The sequence below is a fragment of the Equus asinus genome, chromosome 4 (assembly GCF_041296235.1).
Source record: "Equus asinus isolate D_3611 breed Donkey chromosome 4, EquAss-T2T_v2, whole genome shotgun sequence".
Classification (NCBI taxonomy): Eukaryota; Metazoa; Chordata; class Mammalia; order Perissodactyla; family Equidae; genus Equus; species Equus asinus.
Genome location: NC_091793.1, coordinates 132,855,044 through 132,877,790, shown reverse-complemented (window position 1 = coordinate 132,877,790; position 22,747 = coordinate 132,855,044). Strand labels below are relative to the sequence as shown.

General features: G+C 41.2%; 1 protein-coding gene across 1 annotated transcript in view; it reads left to right on the top strand.

Moving 5' to 3' along the window:
• The window catches only part of RFTN2 (raftlin family member 2), a 68,393-nt gene extending 63,898 nt beyond the window's left edge, over window positions 1-4,495 (top strand). The window contains exon 9 of the mRNA XM_014845972.3: window positions 2,147-4,495. Coding sequence (XP_014701458.1) covers window positions 2,147-2,419 — 273 coding nt within the window. The 3' untranslated portion in view covers window positions 2,420-4,495. The remainder of the gene's footprint in view (window positions 1-2,146) is intronic.
• The last annotated feature ends 18,252 nt before the right edge of the window (window positions 4,496-22,747 follow it).

Sequence of the window (22,747 nt, the reverse complement as noted above, 5' to 3'; positions counted from 1 at the left end):
TGCAATTTGATTTGTTGGAAAAGCTACTATTTCATGGGGAGTGAAGTTGGGGAGGCAAAATCATTGCTGAAGATGTGTTCATTGAGAGTCACATGGTAAAAAAGAAAATAAAAGTGTTTGCTCTGAAATCTTTTTTTAGAGTTACCATGTTAGGTATTTTGTCATCTTCTGATATTCGAAATTTACACTTGGTGGCTGTTTACTCATTAATACTTATATAAAAGTGAATTACTATGAATATCTTATTCTGAATAATACCTGATGTTTATTAGGAAAATTCTCATTGAGTATGTGAGAGTTGGCTTGTATCGGCTGGTATACAATAAGGAATTTATTGCAAAATTTCCCTTTGGCCCTGGTGCTGGTGAGGAAGGGAAGATCCAGGCAGCCAAGTGCTGCCAGGCACCCCCGCCTGCCCGTTTTCATTCCGTTAACGCTGAGAGGTCACTCCGGAGTGAATGCATTCTTTATGCCTGTGGGAAAGGGAGCAGGAGCCAGGCTTGAGAAAGGAGCCCAGCCTGGCAGTCCCGTCAGCCCTCCCTGCAACCAAAAGGCTATGTCCTCTCTGACCAGCCTCCCAGGGCCGGGGAGAACATACTATTCTCAAATCCTGGACCCGTCTAAGAGATCTGTCAGCGGCCACTGCTTGTATTAAATTCAATACATTTGGTAAATGAGAATAACAAGGAAAAGGATTTGAGATCTGATATTTGCATTTGATGAATGCACGGGGGCCAATGGAAGATGTCACCACCACCAAGCTATGTCTGATTTGGGACCATGTAGGTGGCTCTTTGTTGAGGGAGGACCCACTGTAGACTTGTTCATTCCCTTAAACTTGCCCAGGGACGCCAGTAACTCGGCCAAGACACAGATGAGCTGCCAGCGCTCTCCTTTCTGTGCAACGTGCTGAGGGCTGCATCCTCCTGTATGACAGTGTCATCAACAGAGGTTACATTCCACAACAGTCTGCAAATCCAATTTCATAAAGCTGTTTGTTTACTTTGTGTATTTGCCATGAAGAACAGTAGAAAATACTTTTGTATTTTATATACTACAGTTCAACAAACCTATGGGTTGACACATGTTTGTAAGACTAGCCTGGGCATCTGATTTCTATGGTTTTTTTCTAAGAGTTTTATAATTTTAACTCTTACATTTAGGAAAATGTAATCCTAGTTCCAACTGACAGATAAATGAACTTTCAGCAAATGCACTCTTCATAAACTGGAAAATTACTGTGCTTTTTTCATTTATCTTTTAAAATTTTTATTTATCTTTATTTCTCCGTGTTTCAGTTTTTTGTCCTGAGAGTCTGATATTCGACACATGTCATGCTGTCAGTGGTAAGGAAGCCCTTGTAGGCAAATCTCAAGAGTCTGAACGTCCACAGGTTGAGCTGCTCCTGCTCTCTCCCTGAGCCTTCCTTTTACTGACTTAATTCTCTTATTTTGTCTTAAGTTTGCTTGGCAAAGGCCATGTCCTCTCCACCCTGACCAGCAGCCCTCAGTGAACAGCTCATAGCAGAACCCTCCACAGCTCCTCAGACAGTCTGCGGAACGGGCTGGTCAGGTTGCTCAGCTTTCCCGCCGTGTCAGGCGGAAGCAGTTTGTAGCAGAACCAGGAGAGGGGTCTGCGTGACCCAGGAAGCCACTCCAGGCCTACTTTCAATAGAAACTCGGCCTGAATTATCTGTGACTCTTCTGTGCAGCCTATTCCCACGAGAAATGGGTGTGAGGCGGCCACCGAAGTACCTTTTCTGCTGTTTAGACCCCAAGTAAAATCAAGAAGAAAAGTGGGAGCTTTAATGCATTTCTACCCTGCTTTGCTCCCTGAACCAGGCTCTCAATAGGTCTGTCTCTCAGAGGCGTCACTGAGGGCCCAGCCATGTGCACGCCACCCTGACGATGAGGACAGTCACGTGCCCGGAAGCTACAGAGTGCTGAGAAACAGAGAGGGGAGCTCCTGTCTCCCCGGGGGGGAGGAGGGAGTGTGAAGGGTGGCTCTGACCGTCCTTGAAGATGAGCGGGAATTTGAAGAGAGGCAGGGAGAGGACGCTCCAGGCCGAGGACAGGACGTGCTGGAGCAGAGGGACAGGAGAACACCCATCTTTTTAACTCCCGGTTGCCAATCTCTTGTGTTTCAGAGGAAAGCCAGCCGGCATTTAAAAGGTGATGACAGGAACAAAGTCACCAGCAGGAGTGTCGGATTGGACACGACCACGTCGCAACCGCCCGAGAGCAGAAACCCACCTGAGGAGGGCCTCCTCTCCGCTTCCAGAGAGTGCTGGACGGGGGAGCGGGGGCTGGCCCAGTACAGCAGCTTCTCTGGGGTCAGCAGCAGCGACAGCGTCCTGCGGGAACTGGACGAGGGACACTTTGACCAGGAAGACGGAGTAACTCAGGTCACTTGCATGTGAGCGATGACATAACGCAACGAAAGGCCCTGTAAATAATTATTAAAATAATTGCCTACGGACTTTATTGTTATTACTTTACCTGCATTTATGTAATACTTTGAATTCTTCCAGACTCAGGCTTTCCTCTAATCTCCGTGAACTTTGGCCCAACCTCCCAGACAAGGAAGAATAAGCAACGTATTTGGAAATTTAGAATCATGTTTACACTTCTCCCAACTAAAACATCTGTTTAAACAGATGGCTTATTAGGTTATTAACCAATAATCTACTTCAGTTTCTCCTGAATAGACAAGGTACACTTTTCTTAGAATTCCTGAAGACTAAATATGTCAGGCAGCATTGTGCCTAGTTAGGAAACCCTCAGGAATTAGTCTTACTTAAGCTGAAAAGTAGTCTCTCTCTCTCTCTCTTACATACATGTAAAGGGCTAATTCATGAAATACGTATTTCCTGAATATAACAATTAATTCAAATTTTGTCTTTAACTATGGCATGTGTATACAAAGCAAGCCTCTATTTGTTAAAATATTCTTTGAAAAAAAATTCTTTCTGTCTGTCTTTGCTTTCATAGGGTCGCCGTGCCACCAACCCTGTACTGAGTCCCAAGCTTAAACTTCACTGCCTCTAATAGCCCAGACACAGAGCGAGCAAAGCAGCATCTCAAAATTCCACACAAAGAGAACCCACAATGTCAACATTTAAAAACCTTAGGAGACAGAAAGAATTAATTTTCTTTCTTTTAAGTTGCAAATAGTATGAAAAGGGAAAACATGAACTTTAAATGGAAACTGAAATCTTTTATATCTGTCTAGATTTGAATTATGCTTTTATTTTGATTGCTAACTCAGGAGGAATGTGGAAACCCAGCGTGTTCAGTCCTGCAGGACTAGACAGGAGCTCGCAGCACACGCGCTGAGCACGGGGCCCGTCTGCTCCATCTCAGCTTTCCTCACTCTGCTAAGTGGGGTGCCTTTGCCTTGCCAGCCTTTAACAGGAAAGAGCAAAATTCTACAAAATAGAGGGTTTTCATTTATGTATGAAAGGCTTACTTTGAAATGTGGGAGCCTTCAGGTGAATTACATACAATGACTTTGCCATTGATGAGTTCAGCCTGTTACATATTTTTATTAGCATTGATATTGACATTGTAAGATCATTCACATAATAAAATGCCATTTGTTATTGGGCTATCATTTTATTGAACACAGATGCTCATAATCCGTTTCATACATATGACAGATATATGTTACACAGTATCAAATATATAGTGTAACAAAACTCATCCAATCTCCATGAATTGTTGATAAGACTAACATGGGGGGCCAGCCCAGTGGCATAGTGGTTAAGTTCATGTGCTCCACTTCACAGGCCCAGCGTTCGGATCCTGGGCGCAGACCTACACACCTCTCATCATGCCATGCTGTGGCAGCAGACCACATACAAAATAGAGGAAGATTGGCACAGATGTTAGCTCAGGGCCAATCTTCCTCACCAAAAAAAAAAGATTAACATGGAATTATCCACTTCTATCATGCAGAAGCATTGCCTTTATAAGTGTAGAGGAATTTAAGAATATTCTGCTCAGTATTCTTCTGTGGAAACAGCTATCAACAATATTTGCAGAAATGTTTTTTGTTTTAATTTTTAGATGAACCTGAGTTGCATATTCAGGAGTTGGTGAATTTGTAGTAAAAACAAGCATTACTTCTGGAGCCCACAAAATGCCATGAATTGTGAAACACAGGGAATGTACTCAGAAAGATCAGATAGTTTTTCCCAATGCCAAAATCAACAACAGGTAGAGACACTGTCAGCACACAGAGGAGATTTGAAGTATTAAAAACAGAGATGGAAATTTATATTTGACTAAAGAAAAACTCAGGAACATATCAATCACCTTTAATGTTTTTTAAATTGGCATAAGCATACTTTCGTTTTACAGCTTGCTTTTAATCTGCATTATTTCTTCTTCTTAAAAAAAGCTTTTTAGGGGCCGGCCCTGTGGCTGAGTGGTTAAGTTCACTAAAAATATACAACTATGTACCAGGGGCCTTTGGGAGAAAAAGGAAAAATAAAATCTTTAAAAAAACCCCAAACTTCTTATTAGCATAAACTTAGCAGTCACGTCCTCAAACCTATTTCACAAGCACTTATTACAGCAGTTACACTTAAGTGACATGGTAACTTTGTATGATGGTGAATAAACAATGACCAAGTGGTTCTAGAGCATTTTAAATATTTTAGTTTTTATTTTTCATTTTTCCCCCCTAAGCCCCCGGGTTCACAGTTGTATATTTTTAGTTGTGGGTCCTTCTAGTTGTGGCATGTGGGATGCTGCCTCAGCATGGCTTGATGAGCGGTGCCATGTCCGTGCCCAGGATCCGAACCAACGAAACCCTGGGCCACGGAAGCAGAGCTCGAACTTAACCACTCGGCCACCGGGCCGGCCCCTAGAGCATTTTAAATATATATATAAGTAGTTCTGAGTCTATTCTTAAAAAAAAAAATGTAACCAAACCCGGACTCTGTATGCTTAAGGAGTTAAATGTGACTAACCTTGTGATGCCCGGCCAGGTGTATATCCAGCTCTTTTCATAACGCTGTGTGATGCCTTAGGGACTCCGGCATGGGAATTTTTAACACCTATCAAGTTATGATGAAGAAGTCTCATGATCGTGCATGTGGGTGTGAAGTTCTGCCGTTCCCCTTGGATGGCACGTCCGTCTTAGGTTTCAGTAACCACTTGTTAGTTCCATCCCCCTTGGATGGAATGGGGCCCTGTTTTCTTTCACCGACGACACTGAACACCTAATCTCCAGAGGAATCACCACCAAGCCAGGAGCAGCTCTATCAGTGTCGATACGATTCTCTTCAGCAAAAGATCAATGGAAAGGTCCTTCTCCTGAAGAGACTCTCGGGCTCGCAGGCATCTCCAGGCGCCACAGAGCAGGAGGCAGAAGCAGGGTCTGTCCAAAGGACAGCTATCGCCAGATCATCTGTTTAGTCAGGAGCGGGTGTTTGCACATCTGAATGTAAATGTTCCAGATGCGTTTCCATTTCGTTCATCCTGGAGGAGCTGAGGAGCTCTCTCATTTTCCTAGCACTTCCTCACCCCTGGATTCCTCACGGCCATTCCCCCTGGGCTAGAAGGACTGTGGCTCCTTCAGCATAAGGCGAAAAAAGCTTTCCTTCTCCCCACAACTCAGGGCCCCAGGGTCCCCGTACTGTGGAAAGACTAAAGCTCTGTGAGAACTCAAAAGGGGAGGTGCTAACCGTGAGGGGAGTCTGTAACAAAGCATGTTAAATCAAAATCTACTGGTGGATAAAACTAGCGAAATGCCGACCATCAGAACTTACAGCACATCCTTCTAAGTCATATTTGCTGTGGCAACTTATCATACCTCGAGAGTGAACTTTTCTTGTGCGATAGCCCAAAGTTTATAGAGCCAGCTTTGACAGCTGATTAAGTTCTAAGACGGCGTTTGAGGTGAAAAATTAGGCAAAAGTCTAAACTATAAGCTTTGTTTATGGTGGGACTCACAAACTTTTCGTAGAGACAATTCCAAAAACAAATTGCAAAAATGCGTTGATCATTAAAATCATTGTATGTGTAAGTATCTAGGTGATTCTGTGCAGGTTTACATCAGCCAGCATTCTTAGCTACAAGCAACAGAAGCCGACCTTGGCTCATTCAGCAGTAAAGGAGTTTATGTCATAAGACATCTATAATTGGGGCCGGCTCAGTGGCATAGTGCTTAAGTTCATGCACTCTGCTTCAGCGGCCTGGGGTTCACAGGTTTGAATTCTGGGCATGGAACTACACCTCACTCATCAAGCCATGCTGTGGCAGTGTCCCACATACTAAATAGAGCTAGATTGGCACAGACGTTAGCTCAGGACCAATCTTCCTCAGCAACAACAACAAAAAAGAAGACGAAGAAGTCCATCCAACATAGTTTAAGAAATAAAAAAGCAAGCCACAGACTGGGAGAGTATGTTTGCAAAACACATACCTGACAAGGGATTCATATCAAGAATATATAAATGATTCCTATAAATCAATAATAAAAAGACCCAGCATCCTATTATAAAGGGGCAAAAGGCTTGGACAGACACTTCATGAAAGAAAATATACAGACTTTTTCTTCCAGAAAGACGGAGTAGATGCCTCCCGTGAAATATAATTAAAAACCCTGAACATTATATATGAAACAAACATAACATGGCCAGTCGTGAGTTCCTTGATTTTATTTTTCCCTTGTATATCTCACACTTGAGAGCTGAAGAAGCTAGTAATCTAAAGAGAAAAGAAGAAACTAGTAATCTAGAAATGCCAGTGTTGCATATCACAAACCCTAAGAAAAGCCTAGCAAGCCAGCAATATTTAGACAATAACTGCAATACTCCAGCCAAATGCCACAGAAAAACCTGTGACCTTACCCCCTACACCAGCACAGACCAAGTGGGAAGCCTATATTTCTGCCCTCAGGAGGCTGTACCAAGAGCCCCAACACCCTGGCCAGCGTGGTGTTGGGACAGGCAGGTAGGGGACTGGGAATTTCATCCCCACTGGCCAGTAAGAGCCCCCAACGCTCCCCCCGGTGTTAGTGGAGATCATGGAGGACGCCTGGACTTCCCCCCATCCAGCAGGAAGGAGGCATCTCCCTCCCTCCCCACCGGGGCTGTCAGAGGAGGGTTAATGGGGAGTCAGGACTTCCACCACGGCCCGCTGACCCAGAGGCCACGTCCACCAAGGTGTCAGTGGGGACCACCTAGGGAACTGGAACTCCCACTCTTGCCCAGCAGTAGCGAAGAACAGCCCCCTAAGGTGTCAACAGAGGTCAAAAAGGAACCTGGGCTGCTGCTTCCACCTGGCAGTACCTAGGCAGTACCCCGATTCCCCCACGGGAGTAGCATCAGAAAAAGCCAACGAACACCAAAGGAATAAACAAGATTCAGAGTCTCATAACATAATGTGAAAATGCCTGGATTTCCAAAGAAAATTATTCGTCAAACCAAGAACCAGAAGATCCCACACTAAATGAAAAAGACAATAAATAGATGCCAACACTGAGAGAGACATTAGAATTATCTTTAATACATTTTAGAGTGCTGTGATGAAAATGCTTCAACAAGTAATTATGAATGTGCTTGAAACAAATGAAAAATGAGAAAGCATCAGTAAAGAATTGGAAGACACAAAGAAGAACCAAGCGGAAATTTTAGAATTGAGAAATACAATAACCAAAATAAAAAGCTCGGCGGATGGGCTCCACAGCAGAATGGAGGAGACAAAAGAAAGAATATCTACAAGCTGAAATACAGCACAATAGAAATTACCCAATCTGAATAACAGAGAAAATAAGACAACAAACAAAAGGACTTTGGACTATACCAAAATAAAAGATCTAATACTCATGTCATTAGAGTTATGGTGGAAGGATTGGAGAAAGAGAATGGGACTGAAAAAGTGCTTGCAGAAATAATAGCTGAAAACTTCCCAAATTTGGTAAGAGATATAAACTTACAAATTCAAGAAGGTGGCACTAATTTATAGTGATGAAAATCAGAATAGTGGGTACCAGTGGGTGCGGGTGCGGGGTTGATCATTGTCTTAGTCCGTTCCGGCTGCTGTGACAGAATACCATAGACCTGGTGTCTGATAAAAACAGAAATTTATTTCTCATACTTCTGAAGACTGGAAGTCCAAGATCAAGGCACCTGCAGATTCCGTGTCCCATGAGAGCTGCTTCCTGGTTCATAGACAGCGGTCTTCTTGCTGACTTCACATGGTGGAGGGGCAAGGGAGCGCTCGGGGCCTCTTTTCTATGGACGTCATCCCATTCATGAGGGCTCCAGCCTCATGACTAATAACCTACCAAAGGCCCCACCTCCTAATACCATCACATTAGGGATTAGAATTTCAACATATGAATTTGGGGGTTCACATTCAGTCTGCGGCATCCATAAAGGCACAAAGGGGGACTTCCTGGGGTGATAGAAAGGTTCCATATCTTTACTTGGTTGAAAGTAACACAAGTGTATACACCTGTCAAAACTCATTGAACTGTACATTTAAGATAGGTACATTTTGGGGCGGCCTGGTGGCCAGCAGTTAAGTTTGCACGTTCTGCTTCGGCGTCCCGGTGTTTCCTGGTTTGCATCCTGGGTGTGAACATGGCACCGCTTGGCACGCCGTGCTGTGGTAGGCGCGCACATATAAAGTGGAGGAAGATGGGCACTGATGTCAGCTCAGGGCCAGTCTTCCTCAGCAAAAAGAGGAGGATTGGTGGCAGATGTTAGCTTAGGGCTAATCTTCCTAAAAAAAAAAGGTATATGTTACTATGTGTAAATTGCGTCTTAATAAAAGAAATATTTATTGGAGAATTCCCAGAGTTGTTGGGAGAGCGAGAGAAGCAAGCTCCGTGCTGAGCTCCCAGGTCCAGCGTGCAGACTTGCACAAGAGAACAGCCTGCTGTTGTGTCACCAAGCACAGCCGCCAGGAATCTGACTTTCCAGTTCACAGCAGCAACTTGTGCAGGACGCTGCATGCCCAGAACCCCAGCGTCTCTGCTGCCACTCTTCTCAGCAAAATGACTGCCCTTCATTCAGCTTTCCTCCTTCCTGAGTCACTTGCAAATCAGCCTCACATGGGTGAGGCTGTGCTCTCGCCTGGGAATGAGTGTTCTGGGTTCTGTAGAATGCAGAATAGGAAGAACATGAACATTCTGGGTGCTGGGTGGGCAGAGCTCTTCAGGCTCAAGATTCCCCAAACACAGCACACGTGTTTACTTATGTTGCCAAGTCAAGTTTTGACTGGACCTTAACCACATGATCGAAGTCAACATCCTCAATAATGAAACAAACAAACGTCCCATGGATTCCTGATACGATATCCTAACGACGGAACATCGCCTCAGTGGTACTCCTGGCAAAAAATGCACAACCTGACTGTAATCATTAGGAAACATTAGACAAGCCCAAACTGAGGGACAGTCCATAAGCCACTGGCCTCCACAGCTTTAAAAACGTCAAGGTTGGGCCGGCCTGTGGCTGGGTGGTTAAGTTCACATGCTCTGCTTCGGGGGCCCAGGGTTTCACCAGTTCGGATCCTGGGCACGGACATGGCACCACTCATCAGGCCACATGAGGCAGCATCCCACATGCCACAACCAGATGGACCACAACTAGAATATAGGACTATATACTGGGGGGCTTTGGGAGAAGAAAAAAAGAAGAAAAGACAAATGTCAAGGTCATGAAAGACAAAGAAAAGCTGAGAAACTGTTCCAGATTCAAGAAGATTAAAAGACATGACAACTAACTGACATGACATGTCAAGCAGTACGTGACCCTGGAGTGGATCCTGGATGGAGGGGAGGGGTGGCTGATATGGAAATATGAAGTTACATCACATCTCTGGGACTATGGACTGGCGATTAGATAATATGGTGTCAGCGTTAAATTTCTTGATTACTGGACTGTGTGGCTATCTGAAAAAAATTCTTATGACGTATACACAAAAATATTTAGGCATAAAGGGACTGATGCTTGTCACTTACTCTCCAATGATGCAGAAGAAAAACTGTCAGTGTTGAGAGACAGAGACAGAGAGAAATAGAGAATTTGATAAAGCAAATGGTGCAAAATGTAAACTGCTGGTGAATCTAGATAAAGGGAATACCCTTCTTGCAACTTCTGAAATTTTATCAAATCAAGAGCTTAAAAAAAAAATGTGCCTGTCAGCCAGACAACACAACTCACGTTTTGCTATGAGGAAGCAAACTCTTAACTTAAAAAGTCTTGTCCTGGGTCTCATTTAGGGACTGACAGCTGGTGTCATGGCCAGATGAAGCTTCTCCTCTTCCCCAGTTAAGGATCTTGTTTATTCTACCCAGGAATCTTGGAGCATGCTATGAGGACACTTAAGGATATTTACAATGCTACAAAATATTTGTATTAAATTCTCTAAATTTTTCAGACAAAAGATGTTAAGTCTTAAAGGAAAGAAGGAGACTAAAACTACTGTGTGGCTAATATTTACCAGACATTAGGCCAGGAGCTTTCACATGTGCTGTTTCTTCCTCACAATGATCACCTAAGCTTGCATTTCTTCTTATTCACAGATGAGGAAACTGAGACCCAGAAAGTTTAAGTAGATTGCTAATAATGCACAGCATCAAAGGGAGGAAGCTAGAATTCAGAACTTGGCTTGATTCCAAATCCATTGACCAGTGAGAACCAGAGAGATTCTCCAATTCAAAATAGTAGCTCTGCTTTTTTAAAAAAATTATTTTATTGAGGTCATAATGTTTTATAACATTGTGTGATTTCAGGTGTACGTTATTATTTACCAGTTTCTGTATAGGCTGCATTGTGCTCACCACCAATAGTCTGGTTTTTATCCATCACCATACATATGTGTCCCTTTACCCCTTTCACCCTCCTCCCAACCCCTTCCCCTCTGGTAACCACTAATCTGTTCTTCTTATCCATGTGTTTATCTTCCACATATGAGTGAAATCATATGGTGTTTGTCTCTGTCTGGCTTATTTCACTTAGCATAATACCCTCAAGGTCCATCCATGTTGTTACAAATGGGATAATTCTGTCCTTTTTATGGCTGAGTAATATTCCATTGTGTGTATATACCACATTGTCTATAACCATTCATCCGTTGATGGGCACTTGGGTTGCTTCCACATCTTGGCTATTGTGAAGAACGCTGCAATGACCATAGGGGTGCATAAGTTTCTTTGAATTGTTGATTTCATCCTCTTTGGATAACTACCCAGTAGTAGGTTAGCTGGGTCATATGGTATTTATATGTTTAATTTTTTGAGAAATCTCCATACTGTTTTCCACAGTGGCTGCACCAGTTTGCATTCCCACCAGCAGTGTATGAGGGTTCCCTTTGCTCCACATCCTCTCCAACATTTGCTATTTTATTAATTATGGCCATTGTGACAGGTGTAAGGCAATATTTCATTGTAGTTTTTTTCTTTAAAGATTGTATTTTTCCTTTTTTCTCCCCAAAGCCTCCCAGTACATAGATGTATATTTTTAGTTGTGGGTCCTTCTAGTTGTGGCATGTGGAATGCCATGTCAGCATGGCTTGATGAGCGCTGCCATGTCCACACCCAAGGATCTGAACTGGTGAAACCCCGGGCTGCCAAAGCGGAGCACACGAACTTAACCTCTCAGCCATAGGGCTGGCCCCTCATTGTAGTGTGTTTTTTTTTCTGCTTTATCTCCCCAATCCCACCCCCCATACATAGTTGTATATCTTAGTTGCAGGTCCTTCTAGTTGTGGCATGTGGAACATCACCTCAATGTGGCCTAATGAGCGGTGCCATGTCCGCGCCCAGGATCCAAACCAGTGAAACCCTGGGCTGCCACAGTGGAGGGCACGAACTTAACCACTCGGCCACAGGACCAGCTTCTCATTGTAGTTTTGATTTGCATTTCCCTAATAATTAGTGATGTTGAACATATTTTCATGTGTCTGTTGGCCATCTGTATATCTTCTTTGGAAAAATGTCTGTTCATATCCTCTGCCCATTTTTTGATCGGGTTGTTTGTTTTTTTGTTGTTGAGTTGTATGAGTTATTAATATATTTTGGAAATTAACCCCATATCAGATATATGAGCTCTTTAGTGTGATGTAGTCCCATCATTTTTTTTTTTCTTTTGTTTCCCTTGCCTGAGTAGACATGGTATTCAAAACATGCTTCTAAGACTGATGTCAAATAGTGTATTGCTTATGTGTTCTTCTAGGAGTTTTATGGTTACATTCAAGTCTTCAATCCACTTTGTATATGGTGTAAGATAATGGTCTACTTTCATTCTTTTGCATGTGGCTGTCCAGTTTTCCCAACACCATTTATTGAAGAGACTTTCCTTTCTACGTTATATGTTCTTGGCTCCGTTGTCAAAGATTAACTGTCCATAGTTGTGGGTTTTATTTCTGGGCTTTCAGTTCTGTTCCATTGATCTGTGTGTCTGTTTTTGTACCAGTACCGTGCTGTTTTGGTTACTATAGCTTTGCAGTATATTTTGAAAACAGGGAGTGTGGTGCCTTCAGCTTTGTTTTTTTTTCTCAGGATTGCTTTAGCTACTTGGGGTCTTTTGTTGTTCCATATAAATTTTAGGATTCTTTGTTCTATTTCCATGAAGGATGTCATTGAGATTCTGATTGGGATTGCACTGAATCTGTAGATTGCTTTAGGTACATGGACATCTTAACTACGTTTATTCTTCCAATCCATAAGCATGAATATCTTCCCATTCTTTTATATCTTCTTTGATTTCTTTCGATAATGTCTTATAGTTTTCAGTGTAGAGGTCTTTCACCTCCTTGGTTAAGTTTATTCCTAGATATGTTATTCTTTTCATTGTGGTTGTAAATGGGATTGTATTCTTGAGTTCTCTTTCTGCTAGTTTGTTATCAGTGTATAGAAATGCAATTGATTTTTGTAAGTGATTTTGTACCCTGCAATTTTGCCGTAGTTATTTCTATTCATTTTCTGGTGGATTCTTCAGGGTTTTCTACATATAAAATGATGTCATCTCCAAACAGTGAGAGTATTACTTCTTCCTTTTCAACTTTGATAACTTTTATTTTTCTTGCCTAATTGTTCTGGCTAAAACCTCCAGTACTATGTTGAATAGGAGTGGTGAGAGTGGGCACCCTTGTCTTGTTCCTGTTCTCAGAGGGATGGCTTTCAGTTTTTCCCCATTGAGTATGATGTTGGCTATGGGTTTGTCATATATGGCCTTTATTACGTTGAGGTACTTTCCTTCTCCACCCATTTTCTTGAGAGTTTTTATCACAAATGGATGTTGGATCTTGTCAAATGCTTTCTCTGCATCTATTGAGATGATCATGTGATTTTTATTTCTCATTTTAATGTAGTATATCACATTGATTGATTTGCGGATGTTGGACCATATGTCCATCCCTGGTATAAATCCAACTTAATCATGGCATATAATCCTTTTAATGTATTGCTGTATGCAATTTGACAATATTTTGTTGAGGACTTTTGCATCTATGTTCATCAGCGATACTGGCCTGTAATTTTCCTTCTTGTGTTCTCCTTGTCTGGTTTTGGGATCAGGGTGATGTTGGCCTCATAGAATGAATTGGGAAATGTTCTGTCTTCTTCAGTTTTTTGGAATAGTTTGAAAAGGATAGGTATTAAATCTTCTTTGACTGTTTGGTAGAATTCTCCAGGGAAGACATCTGGTCCTGGATTTTCATTTTTTGGGAGGTTGTTGATTACTATTTCAGTCTCTTTACTTGTGATTGGTCTATTCAGATTCTCTATTTCTTCTTGATTCAGTTTTGGGAGGTTGTATGAGTCTAGGAATTTATCCATTTCTTCTAGGTTATTCAATTTGTTGACATACAGTTTTTCATTGAATTCTCTTATAATCCTCTGTATTTCTGCCATATCTGTTGTAATTTCTCCTCTTACATTTTTTATTTTATTTATTTGAGGCTTCTCTCTTTTTTCTTAGTGAGTCTGGTTAAGAGTTTGTTCAATAGCATGTTGTTTAGTCTCCATATCTTTGTGACTTTCCCAGTGTTTTTCTTGTAGTTGATTTCTAGTTTCATAGCATTGTGCTCAGAAAAGGTGCTTGATATTATTTCAATCTTCTTAAATTTATTGAGGCTTCCCTTGTTTCCAAACATAGGGTCTATCTTTGAGAATGTTCCATGTGCACTTGAGAAGAATGTGCATTCTGCTGTTTGGGGATGGAATGTTCTATATATATCTATTAAATCCATCTGGTCTAGTATTTCATTTAAAGCTGTTTCCTTGTTGACTTTCTGTCTGGATGATCTATCCATTGACATAAGTGGGATGCTGAGGTTCCCTATTATTATTGTATTGCTGTTAATATCTCCTTTTAGGTCTGTTAGTAGTTGCTTTATATACTTTGGTGCTCTTGTGTTAAGTGCATATATATTCATAAGTGTTATGTCCTCTTGATGGAATGTCCCTTTTATCATTATGTAATACCCCTCTTTGTGTTTCGTTATCTTTTTATCTTGAAGTCTGCTTTGTCTGATATAAGTATGGCAACACCTGTTTTCTTTCACTTGCCATTTGCTTAGAGTATTGTCTTCCATCCCTCCGCTCTCAGCCTATGTTTGTCATTAGAGCTGAGATGTGTTTCCCGGAGGCAGCATATTGTTGGGTCTTGTTTTTTAATCCATTTAGCCACTCTGTGTCTTTTGATTGGCAAGTTCAGTCCATTTACATTTAGAGTGGTTATTGATATATGAGGGCTTAGTACTGCCTCTTTATTTCTCATTTTCCAGTTGTTCTATATTTCCATTGTTTCTTTCCCCTTGTATTTCTGACTGCTGTTTCAGTTTGGTGGTTTTCTGTGATGGTTTTCTCAGTTTTCTCTTTACTTATGATTTGTGTCTCTGCTCTGATTTTTTGTTTAGAGGTTACCATGAGGTTTGTCTAAAAGATCTCATAGGTGAGACAGTCCATTTTCTGACAGCCTCTTATCTCCATTAGCCTAAGCAAGATCCATCCCATTCCTCTTCCCCTTTTGAGTTATTCTTTTCACAAATTGCTCTTTTATGTGTTGCAAGTATGTGATTAAATTGAAGTGTTTATAGATATTTTTGGTGCTTTCCCTCCCTTTATCTTTTATAATTGTTTATTAACCTATTCTGATATAGAACTTCAATTTTCTGATTCTATCTGTTCCTTTATCTCCTTGCTCAAGGTTTTGTACACCTTCGCTTTTTAGTTTCAGATGAGAGGGCTCCTTTCAACATTTCTTGTAAGGCAGGCCTAGTGGCAATGAACTCCTTGAGCTTTTGTTTATCTGGGAAATCTTTTATTTTTCCATTGTATCTGAAGGATATTTTCACTGGATAGAGTATTCTCAGAAGGAATTTTTTGTCTTTCAGTATTCTGAATATATCATTCCATTCTCTCCTAGCCTGTAAGAAATCCACTGAAAGCCCTGTCAGGCAACAGGGGTTCCTTTACAGATTATTTTCTTCTAACTGGCTGACCTTAATATTTTTTCTTTGTCATTGACTTTTGCCAGTTTTACTATTACATGCCTTGGAGGTCTTTTTGCATTGATTGTAATTAGGAGTTCTATTGGCTTCATGTTTGTAAGTCCAGTTCCTTCCCCAGGTTTGGGAAGTTCTCAGCTATTAATTCCTTGAACAAGCTCTCTGCTCCTTTCTCCCTCTCTTCTCCCTCTGGAATACCTATATCCTTATATTGCTTTTCCTAACTGAGCCAGATATTTCTCAAACAATTTCTTCATTTTTTAAAAAGTCTTAGTTTCCTCTCCTTCTCCACCTGAAGCATTTCTATATTTCTGCCCCCAAATTCACTAATTCTGTCCTCCATAATTTCAGACCTTTTTTTACAGTTTCTAGATTATCTTTATCTCATTAAATGTGTTCTTCATATCCAGAATTTCTGTTTGGTTATTTTCAGAGCTTTAATCTCTTTGGTGAAGTATTCCTTCTGCTCATTAATTTTATTCCTGAGCTCATTGAACTGTCTGAGTTTTCTTTTTTGTTTGTCTGGTTTTTGTGAGGAAGATTGGCCCTGAGATAACATCTATTGCCAATCTTCCTCTTTTTTTTTTGAGGAAGACTAGCCCTGAGCTAACATCCGTGCCCATCTTCCTCCACTTTATATGTGGGATGCCTGCCACAGCATGGCTTGATGAGTGGTGCCATGTCCGCACCCAGGATCCAAACCGGCGGACCCCAGGCCACCAAAGTGGAATGTGCGCACTTAACCGCCATGCCACTGGGCTGGCCCCCAATCTTCCTTTTTTTGCTTGAGGAACATTGTTGCTAAACTAACATCCATACCAATCTTCCTCTATTTTATGTGGGATGCCACCACAGCATGGCTTGACAAGCAGTGCTAGGTCCACACCCAGGATCCAAACCTATAAACCCTGGACTGCCACAGTGGAAGGCATGAACTTAACCACTACACCACTGAGCTGACCCCTGAGTTTTCTTGTAACTCGTTGAGTTTCTTTCTGACAACTATTTTGAATTCTCTGTCATTTAGATTGTAAACTTCTGTGACTTCAGGATTGGTTTCTGGAGACATCATTTTCCTTATGCTCTGAAGTGTTACCATAGTTCATGATGTTTGATGAATTGACTCTTTGCCAGTACATTTGTGGTAGTATCAGGTTGCAGATCCCATCTGCCACTGCTGGGGTGCCAGGGGGCAGGAGCTGTGTTTTCTGATCCCACCCTGCCTGCTGGAAGTTGTGCCAGTAGAGCTGCTCTGCACCTGCACACTGGCTACAGCCACTGGTGGGTCACACCTGCATGTGCAGGTGGGGCCTCTATGGTCCACCAGTGGGGCACTCTTGTGCAGGTGGGAACACTGTGTTGGGCAGGGGACTGGCTGAGTTACTGTGGTTGGTGGGCGGGGCTCCTTTGCAGAGGCTGAGTTGCCGCCACTCAGCAGGGTGGTGTTCCCATGGGTGGGGCCACCACAGCATGGTGGGTGTTCCCATGAGCCTGGCTACCACTCTGAAAGCATTCACTGACAGGCCAGGCTGCCCCTGCCTCCTCTTACAGTCATGCCAGCCTCTATGCAAGGACCTGCAACGACTGGGAGGATTGCTGCCACTGGGGAGGGGAAAGGGTCTGCTCACCTAGTTTCACTGCTTGCCAGGGATCCATTCCACCCACTTTCAGATGTATGACTGCATGGATCTCTCAGGCATCCTACTGCGCTGTGTAGGGAATCTTCTTGGTTAACAACTGTCTCTGTTTAGTTGTAACTTAGAGAGGAGAGACAAAGGGAAAAACTCACTCCTCCATCATGCTGACATCACTCCTCAGCATTGCTTCTTAAAATTGCCTTTCTCCTTCTCTATTCCCAGCATTTAATTAGGAATCATTCAAACTACAAAGGGAATCCAATGGATAATACAAAGTACTGATTAATCTACCAGATCTTTCCTCACTGCTACCAAACTGTCTACAAATCAATGTTGACAGAGACCTGAATTCAGAAAGCTGCTTTCATGTCTAATCCTTCCAGCTGCCTCATAAACCATCAGGCCACAGTGAGATTGCCAGGATTGTAAGACAATTATTGGAAAAACTACTCAACACTTTTGATTAATCAGGAAGAAATTCAAGAAAGACAATGTGATTGGTCATTCCCTAGCAGTAAAAGAAAAAGAATGACAGGAAGCCCACATTTAGGAAATAGAAAAGCAGCTATAGGAACAAATTAGAAAGTAGATCACCACCTAGGAACATACTTTAGAGAACAGAGGTGGTGATAGGCCAGATGTCCTTGTCTTCAGTGCATCTACTCTTTGCCAGCTGTGTGATCTTGAACAAGCTGCTTAATCTCTCTGAGATTTACTTTCTTTATCTGTAACATGGGGATAGTAACAGTATTGATTTCATGGGACTATACTGAGGACTACACAGATACAATAGCTGCCATATTTTGTTGTGGAAAATAACTTCTAGTAATATGAGAACAATTTTTTTCTACTTCTTCCAACTATTGAGTCATTTTCCTGCAAAACGTTATACCAATTGCTGAAAAAGAAGTTTCAGAGGGTGCACTAAGGCATGAAAGGTCAATGAAGCAAACCAATAAGAAATGGAAATTGAGTTATTCTTATTTTCTCATCAAAAATGGAATCACTAAATAAACAGCTAGGGGAATTAGAATACTTGTCTGCATGGAAAGTTTGAATCAATCCTACAAGCTTCAGTCAGTGATCATTGGGCCTGCCAGTCATTCACTGCTGTCCCTGAGCCCATAGGAGACCTGGCTTCCTGGTTTGGGCTGGCCAACCGCCACCCAAATGGACATCTGGGAAATCTAAGACCAAGCCGCCTAATGTAAGAATTTCTTTTGTTGGTTACACAAACTACGAAATACACGTTTAATCCCCTTTGTGTCTTAATGGGCATACTAATCCTCAGGGACAGAGTTTTTAACATATTAAAGTTTCAAAAAGAGAACCACTGCCATCACTGTAATAGATGTGGTTAGTAAAATGACTTTTTATTTCTTGAAGCAAGAGAACAGCACATCTTTTAATTTCAGTAATTAATATAAAACTGAAACACACCAAATATGGATATTTACATTTCCTTTTTCTTTCCCAGACTAGAGGTATAGCTTAATATTTATACCACACATACGAAAAGTGGGTTTTAACATTTCAATATTTTTTCTGTAAACATTAGTTCCTTAACCACATGTCATCTTTTTAAATTTGTTCTGGGAAACCATGTGTCTCAAGATTTTTCTCCTTTTTTAACCCCCTCCAGAAGTATTAGTTAGAATTCCATTTTTTTTTAAACTTCCAGTTTGACGGTAGAGCTGCAATCTGACATTCTACGTATATTTCTCTCTATCTTCCCACCTCTTCATGTAAAGAGCTATTGCCACAGACCCAAGTTAAAATGAATGAGATTCATTCCTTATCCCAAAGTGTCTTCCCGATGAATTAAAGATTTAAACGTAAAAAACAAAACTGTAAAAATACTGAAATAATACACGAACAAATATTTAGAGCATAATTTAAAACCCAGAAACCATAAAGAAAGGAGTGTGTAAACACTAAGACTAAATATTTAAAACTTGCACAGAGAAAAACTCTCCGTTAACAACATCAAAAGGTAAACAGAAACTGGAATCAAGAAACAATCAAAGGAGAGACAAAGGGCTATTCTAAGACACTAAGAGAAGTTAATAAAAAACAGAGGAACAGCCAAGTAGAAAAAAACTACAAATGACACAACTAGGTAGTTTCTTTAAGAAGAAACATAAACTACCAGTAAGCATGACAAGATTTCAACTTACTAATAAAAAACTGCAAAACAAACAACAAAAGAATTTTTTTTCTCATTGAGTTAGGAGAGTCTTAAAAAAATTGACGATACCCAACGTTGGCCAGTGAGTGGAGCCCGGAGCGTAACTGTGAGACAGCCTTAAAGATGGAGGCCACGCCCAGGGATGATGGGATGGAAAGACAGAAGCAGCCCCTGCAGCTGCTGCACTAACCCAGGACTGCTGACCTCTGGGCCTGTTACAAAGAAAAGCAAAACCTTACTTGCTTAAGCCACTCCATTGCAATACATGCTGCCTAACACGGTCCTACTCTTACAAGAATTAAAGGGGTTTCCCAAAGATGGGCAGCGGCAATGCTCAGAAACATATGTGGTAGCACAGCAGAAAGGAGAAGGCTGACATTTGGAGCCAGGCCTGAGTTCACATCCTGGCCTTGCTACTTGTTCCTGCAGACGTTAAACAGTGACTTTGAAGCTGTTTACTCATATGTAAAATGCAGATGGTAACAAATTAAATTGTGTGAGGCTTAAGTGGGATAATGTGGGAATGAATTTACCACAGCTCCTGACACCTAGTTAGGTGCTCAATAAATTGAAACCATTATTTTTTTTTAAAAGATCTAGTTTTAAGTTTGCACAGAAGTTCTTTTTAGTGTGGTGAATAAGATTATGTCCGGGGACACTCCAGAATAAATACAGGGCATCTTTAAAATTTGAATATAATATCCACATCTAAATATATTTCTATGTGGTTGATAAAAAGATTCATCACTGCTTTGCCAAGCATTATTAGGTAGTTCACAGGATTTCCGGAAGAGACAGAGACCCAAGACCAGATGCTAAGCAGCCAAGAACAAATCATGTCTGCAGAAGACCATGCTAATGTCACTACAGAGACATGCTGCTAAAGGCAGAGATTCTTAATAAAAGTTGGAGGTGGGAGGAGAGAGTATTTTAAGGATGCTTTTTAGTTTTCAGCGCTCAGGCCCCCGTCAGCATGAAGCCCCTCTCCTGGGCAGAATCCCCGTGAGAGGATTCAGTTTCACGCTCTCATCTATTCTTTCACTCAACAAATACTTATTGGCTCCTGGTCAGATGCCCTGCCAGGGGCTAGAGAGCAGCCACAGTCTTGCCCTTACGGAATCAATAGGCCGGCAGAGGAAAACGATAGCAGACAAATAATAATAGAAATAATTAGGTAATTGTATTTGATGGAAACACTCTTACAAGAAGCAAAGTTTGCTAGGCGAGCATATAACAGATGGACTTCATATATTCAAGGTCAGGGTTGGTTTTCCTGAGCAAATGATATTTGATAAATAATATTTCTAATAATAGCCTGTGTTTGTATCATAAAATTATAAGCTGATTATTTTAAACATGAGACCTATGAACTCTTCAGGGATCTCAAAAAAGTTTTAAGATCTGTTAAAAAAATACGTTGGCTCTAAAATATGAAAACTGCAGAACTGAAGTATTAAATAGCTAAAAAACATTATTTCCTTTCATATTCATAAAAATGTCATTAATTTTTAAAATAATTTGTAGATTAGCTTTTTTCAATTCAAAGGAATTCCAGAGAATGTGTGATGATTGATGAGAAACTATTGCCAATTGTAAACTAAGTGACCACCCGAGAGCCCGATTCTTAAAATGAGTGACAAAAAGCTGTTCAAATTTATATTTTTTAAATATGAAATTATATTTCATGTGAAATGGGCTACATGTTAATATATTTGGTCTTGTGTAGGGTGGAATATGGTGCCTACGAAGACCTTAAAATGGTCTGATTTTAAGGCCTTGGGAGGCTCAGGGCAGAGGATCTCAGACGGCACAGAGCAGCAGATGGCTGTCAGGACCTGAGACTGGGCGGTACAGATGGGTCCTTATCAGTCGATACAGGGTGTCACAAGCATGGGAGAGAGTAGGCAATAGGGAACTCACAAGGAAGAAACATTGCTCTCCCGCAGGTCGAGAGAACATCTGCATCCAGAGAAATCTACTCCTACTTGTCACTCTCCACTGGCCTCCCTTTCGCCATCACTACATTTCCATCACGGTCCCTTTCCACACTCCATTCTGATTCTACCTGAGTAATGATTTTCATTTCTGAGTGAGGATACAATGAGCTCCAGAGTACTGGTGAGTCCTTGAATCTTGCAAATGAATGGAGTCTGAGGAGTGGCAGAAGAAAAGATTCCCTGGATGTGGAGGCCCTTGACAATCACAGGAAACAATCACGAGACAATCACGAGAAACCACACTCAAGAGGCCCTCCTTCTGACACTTAACACCTCACTTCACAGACTGTGGCCTCTCCTAACACGCCAGAAACGTGACACCAATCAATAGGTCACATTCTACTTGCTATTACCTGCTAAATCTGACCTTTCCACTCTGTCCTGATAGGTTCTTCCCACAATGATTGCTCTATATCTGGATACTGGTATTTAATTAAGATAATGAGGACTTAGTCACTACCCTTGCCCTAAAAGTTGGCGTCTTATTCAGAAATAGCAAAGCCCATTCATTCCACCCATAATCACCTCACTAACAACTAACAAGCTCACTTTGCCATGCACCACACTACATTTCCCCTCTGCAAGTAATGCTCGAAAAATCTCTCTTCTGCTAATTCCCCCAAACCATCGCCCGTTATTTTAAATCCTGTTGTATTAACACATTTAACTATGTTCAGATGTACAAAATAACTATAAATAAATACAGCACCAAAAGAAAATCTTCATTGATTGCTAAATGGATAGGTTGTGAATACAGCTTAGAAAAAATTATTACTGTGAATAAGCAAAAAGGATGTTTTAATAGAGGTTGTTACCAAGACTTATAGCATCTTTATCTCTAACTAGCTAAAAGACATTAATATAAGCCATTATTATATTATAAAACTTGTATGTTACTCAGTGAAATTTTTTAACTTTATGGAGACAATTTCACAAAGTAACATTAAAATGCAGAATTGAAAAACTATCAATTGTTAAGATATTCCAAATTTACTTAGGGAGAAGTTGAAAATCTATAGTCAAAGATGCATTTTTCCATAACTTATTCCTTTTTTTTTTAGATTTTTAAAAATTTTTCCTTTTTCTCCCCAAAGCCCTGGTACATAGTTGTGTATTTTCAGTTGTGGGTCCTTCCAGTTGTGGCATGTGGGATGCCGCCTCAGCATGGCTTGATGAGTGGTGCTGTGTCCGCACCCAGAATTCAAACCGGCAAAACCCTGGGCCACCAAAGCGGAGCACGCGAACTTAACCACTCAGCCACGGGGCCGGCCCCCTATTCCTCTCTTTTTAAAGTCACAAACATCACATTTTCTTTCTTCTCCAGTAGTCTCATTTCTAGCCTCCATAAAGCTGTGCTGTTTACATAGCAGTTATCTAAAGTTTATTTTCTAATTTACTTCCAAGATCATAAATGCAGTCCTTAAAATGCTTCATTCACTTACCTAAGTAGAC